The sequence below is a fragment of the Blennius ocellaris genome (genome assembly GCF_963422515.1).
Source record: "Blennius ocellaris genome assembly, contig: SCAFFOLD_424, whole genome shotgun sequence".
Classification (NCBI taxonomy): Eukaryota; Metazoa; Chordata; class Actinopteri; order Blenniiformes; family Blenniidae; genus Blennius; species Blennius ocellaris.
The window spans coordinates 2,204-10,000 of record NW_027662039.1 but is presented as its reverse complement, the minus strand read 5'-3'; the positions used below and the strand labels follow the sequence as shown (position 1 = coordinate 10,000).

Here is a 7,797-nt window from a genome sequence, read left to right as displayed (position 1 = left end):
TCTTCTTCTTCTGCTTCTTCTGCTTCTTCTTCTTGTAAAAATGAACCAACAGCAGCTGATTTCCAGGAAATGAGCTCCAACTATTTCACAATAAAACCCCAGCAGCTTCCAGGAACCAGTGAAGATCAACACTGCAACTTTAAAACCTGTTTGCTTTTTAAAACACGAGAGGAATTTGAAAGCCGCCGGCGCCTCGAGTCTCATTTAGAACCTTTTAAAGAGCTGCAGTGAATTCTGCATTTTAGTTCTGCATTTTAATTCTATATTGTAGCTCTATGTTGTAGCTCTATGTTGTAGCTCTATGTTGTAGCTCTATATTGTAGCTCTATATTGTAGCTCTATGTTGTAGCTCTATATTGTAGCTCTATGTTGTAGCTCTATATTGTAGCTCTATGTTGTAGCTCTATGTTGTAGCTCTATGTTGTAGCTCTATGTTGTAGCTCTATATTGTAGCTCTATGTTGTAGCTCTATGTTGTAGCTCTATATTGTAGCTCTATGTTGTAGCTCTATGTTGTAGCTCTATGTTGTAGCTCTATGTTGTAGCTCTATGTTGTCCCCCTGTCTTGCAGAACATGCGCGTGCGCAGCGTCTCAGGAGACACTTACTGCACTAAAAGTGGGAAGAAGTTCACTGGTCAAGTTCTGGAGAAGTTTATGATCATCGACTGTGAGGAGGTGATCGCTGGGTCGTACAGGTGGGACACACACACACACACACACACACACACACACACACACACACACACACACACACACACACACACACACACACACACACACACACACACACACACAGAACCACGAGACGAACACATTTCAGACCGTTTGACTTCCTGTCTGTGGTTCTTCCTCGTCAGACGGACGTCACGTTACACACACACACACACACACACACACACACACACACACACACACACGTTCCTCCTCTGAGTCATTTCTCTGTTTGGAACTGAGATGAAGTGTCGCTGCTACTGAGTCATCAGAGTGTGAGAGAGGACAATGTGAGGACAGTGTGTGAGAGAGGACAGTGTGAGGACAGTGTGTGAGAGGGGACAGTGAGAGGACAGTGTGTGAGAGAGGACAATGTGAGGACAGTGTGTGAGAGAGGACAGTGTGAGGACAGTGTGTGAGAGAGGACAGTGTGTGAGAGAGGACAGTGTGAGTACAGAGAACTTCAGTTAGTTTGACTGTTTTCTTTCCTTTGAAGTTACTTTGAAGTTGTTGTTTCAATAAACTTGTGTGTACTGGAGGCGTTGATCCTGAACTATCCAGATTATAGAGCATCTTCCTCCTCTAATCCAGATTATAGAGCATCTTCCTCCTCTAATCCAGATTATAGAGCAGCTTCCTCCTGTAATCCAGATTATAGAGCATCTTCCTCCTCTAATCCAGATTATAGAGCATCTTCCTCCTCTAATCCAGATTATAGAGCATCTTCCTCCTCTAATCCAGATTATAGAGCATCTTCCTCCTCTAATCCAGATTATAGAGCATCTTCACAGTGAACATTCACACTATTTATCAGATCAGTTCTAACATATATTTAATCATTTGATGTTTTCAGTTTGACCTCATTTATTCACAAGTACAGATGTAAATCCCCCCCCTCCCCCTCCCCCCTCCCCCTCCCCCCTCCCCCTCCCCCCTCCCTGCCCCCCCCCCCGTGGGTGTTGTTGGGCTGGCTGCAGGCTTCAGGTGTGTGGCAGGTATGAGGAGGGCGGAGTCCAGCAGGTATGAGGGGGCGGGTGGAGCAGGTTGGAGGGGGGCGGGTGGAGCAGGTTGGAGGAGGGCGGGGTGGAGCAGGTCAGAAGGGGGCGGGTGGAGCAGGGATGAGGAGGGCGGGTGGAGCGGAGGAATGAAGGGTGGGGTCTGGCGCGGTGCCCAGGAAATGTTCCTTATCACCTCCACATTCCTGCTCCGCCCTCCAGAGACGCTGATATTTAAAGCAATAAAAGACGTTGGGGCCGCGGGAGGTGACGGAGGTGACGGAGCTGATGGGTTCCAACCTGCTCTGGGAGTCACACCCTCTGCTGGTCTGAAGTAATCCTCCGTCTGGTAATCCCACGGTAAAGATTAGAAATCTGATTACTTGTGAAGCACTACTGCAGAGGGGTGGAGGCGTTGGGCTCAGAGGGGTGGAGGCGTTGGGCTCAGAGGGGTGGAGGTGTTGGGCTCAGAGGGGTGGAGGCGTTGGGCTCAGAGGGGTGGAGGCGTTGGGCTCAGAGGGGTGGAGGCGTTGGGCTCAGAGGGGTGGAGGTGTTGGGCTCAGAGGGGTGGAGGCGTTGGGCTCAGAGGGGTGGAGGCGTTGGGCTCAGAGGGGTGGAGGCGTTGCGCTCAGAGGGGCCCTCACAGCACTAGCCCCGCCCTCACAGAGGTACTAGCCCCGCCCTCACAGCACTAGCCCCGCCCTCACCACACAAGCCCCGCCCTCACAGAGGTACTAGCCACGCCCTCACCGCACTAGCCCCGCCTTCACCGCACTAACCACGCCCTCACAGCACTAGCCCCGCCCTCACCACACAAGCCCCGCCCTCACAGAGGTACTAGCCCCGCCCCCACCGCACTAGCCCCGCCCTCACGCTGCCCCCCCTCTGCCCTGCAGCTTCACCTGGCTCTCCGCTCAGGTGCACAGCAACATGGTGATGCACTTCTCCGGCCGCGTCGTCGACGGTTTCGACCGCGAGTTCCGCTGCCTCTACGCCGACTCGCTGGTCATCGACCGCTTCTTCAACCCGGAGGAGGCGGGGCTTCCCTTCTACCCGCCGTACGCCATGATGGCGCCCGGCCTGGGCCTGGGGGCGGGGCTGGGCCTGGGGGCGGGGCTGGACCTGCCTTCAGACAGGTGAGAGCCCGAGAGGGGGCGGAGCCACAGATCTGGACTCTAATTTTCTAAATGTCATTGATTTGTTATTTAATGCAATGTGTATATATGTGTGTTTGTATGTATATGTATGTGTATGTAGGTGTATATATGTGTGTATATGTGTGTGTATTGCTCAGGTTCTTTCCTCCAGCTAACATGTTGAACTTCAACCTGACGACTTCTCTGATTGTTCGGAGGCCATTTTGTCTTGATTCTGCTGATTTACTGCACAAAGTCTTGTTTTATATGTTTGTCTGTTTGTCTGTTTGTCTGTTTGTCTGTTTGTCTGTTTGTCTGTTTGTCTGAGGCCTGGTGGCGACTGAGGTTGTGGTTGTTCCTCCCCAGGCTGAGGAAGCGTCTCTGCTCTGAGAACTCCAGCAGCCAATCCAGCAGCAGCGTGTCCAGCGTGAAGGCGGCGCCGGGGATGAGCGCTAGCCCCGCCTACAAGGTCGCCCAGGGTCACGACAAGAAGGAGGCCCCGGGCCAGCTTCACCCGAGTCCGGACAGGAGGGGGGGCGGGGCGGGGGGGGGGCGGGGCCGACCGGTCCGGAGGACAAACGCCGACGGCGGGAGTCCGAGGCGCCGCCAACGGGGCGACCAATCACAGCCCGGTCGGCGAGCGGCCGCCGCCCAACTACGGCCAGGCGGCGGGCCTGGACTGGGGCAAGGCGTCGCCGGCGGACTGGGGCAAGGCGTCGCCGGCGGACGTCATGAGGGCCAACCTGGGCGGAGCCTCGTCCAAGTTCCAGGCTCTGGGGCTGTACGACCACAAACCCAACATGTTCCACAGCGCGGGGCTCCACGCCGCCGCCCCCGCCTCTGGCTCCGCCCCCAAGGGCCACGCGCCCCCGCCCGCCGCCGACGGGAAGCTGTCCCACAGGCAGCGGACGCCGTCCAACCAGCTGTTCACCAAACTGTCCGACCTCTTCCTGCCGCCGCCGCCCAAGGACAAGGACGCCTTCAGCTTCCCCCGGAGGTCCCCGCCCCCGCCGGGCGCCTCCCCCTGGGGGGGGCCGGACCTGTCCCAGCCGGAGCCGGAGAGCGAGCAGAGCCCGCCGCCGCCGCCGTCCCCCGGCCCCCTCATGACCCGGCAGGACCAGAAGCGCATGACGCTGGGCCACAGCAAGCTGGACCTGGTGAACCAGTACAACAAGATGAAGTCCAAGCAGGTCTACAGCCGCTTCGAGCTCAAGGGCTCCCACTAGCCGCCGCTAGCCTCCGCTAGCCTCCACTAGCCTCCGCTAGCCTCCACTAGCCGCCGCTAGCCTCCACTAGCCTCCACTAGCCTCCACTAGCTCCCACTAGCCTCCACTAGCCTCCAATAGCTGCCACTAGCCTCCAATAGCCTCCAATAGCTGCTGCTAGCCTCCACTAGCCTCCAATAGCCTCCAATAGCTGCCACTAGCCTCCACTAGCCTCCACTAGTCTCTGCTAGCCTCCACTAGCATCCACTAGCCTCCGCTAGTCTCTGCTAGCTTCCGCTAGCCTCCACTAGCCTCCGCTAGTCTCTGCTAGCTTCCGCTAGCCTCCACTAGCTTCTGCTAGCTTCCGCTAACCTCCACTAGCCTCCACTAGCCTCCGCTAGCCGCCGCTAGCCTCCAATAGCCTCCACTAGCCTCCACTAGCCTCCGCTAGCCGCCGCTAGCCTCCAATAGCCTCCACTAGTCTCTGCTAGCCTCCACTAGCCTCCACTAGCCTCCGCTAGTCTCTGCTAGCCTCCGCTAGCCTCCGCTAGTCTCTGCTAGTCTCCAATAGCCTTCAATAGCCTTCAATAGCCTCCACTAGCCACCAGCAGGGGGCAGCGGGGGGCGGTTCCCTCTGGGGCCACCAGGGGGGGCGGCGGCTCCAGGCTGGGCCAGTGGACTCGGGGTTGCAGGTTCGAATCCCAGAGCGAACAGCTGGTTACTTTACTGTGAAGGCGGGGCGGCTTCCTGCTCGGGGTTCCGGGGGAACGACGCCTCGCTAAGCCACTTCCTGTTTCTAGTCTCCGTCGTCTTCGTTACGACAAAGTGACTCTGGAACGGTTCCGGGACGTTCCAGGACGTTCCAGGACGTTCCAGGAACCTTTGATCTGAACTCAGACGGCAGCTTGGACCCTCCAGGACCCTCCAGGACCCTCCAGGACCTGGAACTGTTCTTCTTCCTGTCCAGTCCGTTCTGCCTTTCTTCTTCTTCTGGGTCTTGCTGGCGCCCCCTGGTGGCCGGCGTCAAACCAGCAACTCTGACCACGACTCCTTTTCTTGGTCTCGTCAGACCAGATCATCGTTTTGTTTTCAAGTTCCGTCAAAATATCAATTTAGATTTTAGATCAATATAAATCGTGTTTTTTCTGAATTCATGACAAAATTATCTCACAATTCTGGTTCGACACTTTTCTGAATTCAGGATTTCGTTTTCTGAACAAATCAAAAAGGTCCGATCCTAGACTGCAGGAGACCAGCAGGGCCAGCAGGGTCTCCAGGGTCTCCAGGGCCAGCAGGGTCTCCAGGGCCAGTAGGGTCTCCAGGGTCTCCAGGGCCAGCAGGGCCTCCAGGGCCTCCAGGGCCAGCAGGGCCTCCAGGGCCTCCAGGGCCTCCAGGGTCTCCAGGGTCTCCAGGGCCAGCAGGGCCTCCATGGCCTCCAGGGCCTCCAGGGCCAGCAGGGTCTCCAGGGTCTCCAGGGCCTCCAGGGTCTCCAGGGTCTCCAGGGTCTCCAGGGCCAGCAGGGTCTCCAGGGCCAGTAGGGTCTCCAGGGTCTCCAGGGTCTCCAGGGCCAGCAGGGTCTCCAGGGCCAGCAGGGCCTCCATGGCCTCCAGGGCCTCCAGGGTCTCCAGGGTCTCCAGGGTCTCCAGGGTCTCCAGGGCCAGCAGGGTCTCCAGGGCCAGTAGGGTCTCCAGGGTCTCCAGGGTCTCCAGGGCCAGCAGGGCCTCCATGGCCTCCAGGGTCTCCAGGGTCTCCAGGGCCTCCAGGGTCTCCAGGGCCTCCAGGGTCTCCAGCGTCACTGGGCAGGAGGTGCAGGAGGCGGGGAAGACATTCAGGGTTGCACACTGAGGGCAGCAGATGACAAAAGAAGGCAGACTCCACTTCCCACAATGCATCAGGCCCTTAAAGTGAAGTTCAGACCTAAACTGATCTGGGATCTGCTGAAGTTCCTCAACCTCAGAAGAACCTCTGGTTCTCACTGTGGTGGGTTCTAGAGAGGCCGGTTCTCACTGTGGTGGGTTCTAGAGCGGCCGGGTCTCACTATGGTGGGTTCTAGAGAGGCCGGTTCTCACTGTGGTGGGTTCTAGAGCGTCCGGTTCTCACTGTGGTGGGTTCTAGAGAGGCCGGTTCTCACTGTGGTGGGTTCTAGAGTGGCCGGTTCTCACTGTGGTGGGTTCTAGAGCGGCCGGTTCTCACTGTGGTGGGTTCTAGAGCGGCCGGTTCTCACTATGGTGGGTTCTAGAGAGGCCGGTTCTCACTGTGGTGGGTTCTAGAGCGTCCGGTTCTCACTGTGGTGGGTTCTAGAGAGGCCGGTTCTCACTGTGGTGGGTTCTAGAGTGGCCGGTTCTCACTGTGGTGGGTTCTAGAGCGGCCGGTTCTCACTGTGGTGGGTTCTAGAGCGGCCGGTTCTCACTGTGGTGGGTTCTAGAGCGGCCGGTTCTCACTGTGGTGGGTTCTAGAGCGGCCGGTTCTCACTGGGCCGCCTGGAGCAACTATCATCATAACCATCATAGTAATACTCATAATAATAATCATAATAGTAATAATAATAATAATAATAACAATCATAATAAATCTCATAAATAAACAGCCAGTTTTTTAATCATTTATTTGATCTGATAATTGTGAGATAATTAAGTCATTAACTCAGAAAAACAGAGTGGAAGTTAATTTGTTCATGTAACTCGAGACGTTTCATTAAATTCCTTTAGGAAGAAGAAAAGTCAGTTTATTTTGGCGGTGCTTCGGCCTCCTTCCTCTACTTTCCTACATTTTGAGCTCGTTTCCTGTAAAAACCGACGTTTCTGCTCGTTTGTGTTCAAAACTGACGGAACGTATCAAGTTTGTGGTTTTACTTTATAAAACGTGTAAAAAGTTGAATTGTTGGTTTTGTTTGGAGGATCGAAGTTTGTTTTTTAAAACATTTTCCATTTATTCGTGTTTTTTTCATTATTAATGTTCTAACTGTAGAACACAAATGTTTACTGTTGTTGGTTGTGGATTTTATTTTCTATTTCAATTTGAGGGAAACTTTAGTTTTTTTTTCTTTTATTTGACTGAAGAAAAGTTTTGTTCTCTGAGGATCAGAGGAACCGGAATTCTTCTACATGTGAACTTTTTATTTCTAATAAACATTCACCGCAAGTTCTTCAGTCGTGGAACAAAAACTTAAAAAAAGTTGGTTCTCCTCATTGTTTCTCCTCATTGGTTCCTCACATTGGTTCCCCTTGTTGGTTCCCCTCATTGGTTCTCCTCATTGGTTCTCCTCATTGGTTCCCCTCATTGGTTCTCCTTGTTGGTTCTCCTCATTGTTTCTCCTCATTGGTTCTCCTCGTTGGTTCCCCTCATTGGTTCCCCTCATTGGTTCCCCTCATTGGTTCCTCACATTGGTTCCCCTCATTGGTTCTCCTCATTGATTGTCATTGGTTCCCCTCATTGGTTCCCCTCATTGGTTCTCCTCATTGGTTCCTCACATTGGTTCCCCTCATTGGTTCTCCTCATTGATTGTCATTGGTTCTCCTCATTGGTTCTCCTCGTTGGTTCCCCTCATTGGTTCTCATTGGTTCTCCTCATTGGTTCTCCTTGTTGTTTCTCCTTGTTGGTTCTCCTCGTTGGTTCTCCTCATTGGTTCTCCTCGTTGGTTCCCCTCATTGGTTCTCCTCGTTGTTTCTCCTCATTGGTTCCCCTCATTGGTTCTCCTCATTGATTGTCATTGGTTCTCCTCGTTGGTTCCCCTCATTGGTTCCCCTCATT

At 54.4% G+C, this 7,797-nt stretch overlaps 1 protein-coding gene across 1 annotated transcript in view; it reads left to right on the top strand.

The window, feature by feature from the left end:
* LOC308148387 (uncharacterized protein) overlaps positions 1-4,674 on the top strand; it is a 5,937-nt gene extending 1,263 nt beyond the window's left edge. The window contains 4 exon segments of the mRNA XM_080521850.1: positions 571-695; positions 2,603-2,842; positions 3,209-3,386; positions 3,388-4,674. Of these exon segments, the coding sequence (XP_080377976.1) occupies positions 571-695; positions 2,603-2,842; positions 3,209-3,386; positions 3,388-4,068 (1,224 nt within the window). The 3' untranslated portion in view covers positions 4,069-4,674.
* The last annotated feature ends 3,123 nt before the right edge of the window (positions 4,675-7,797 follow it).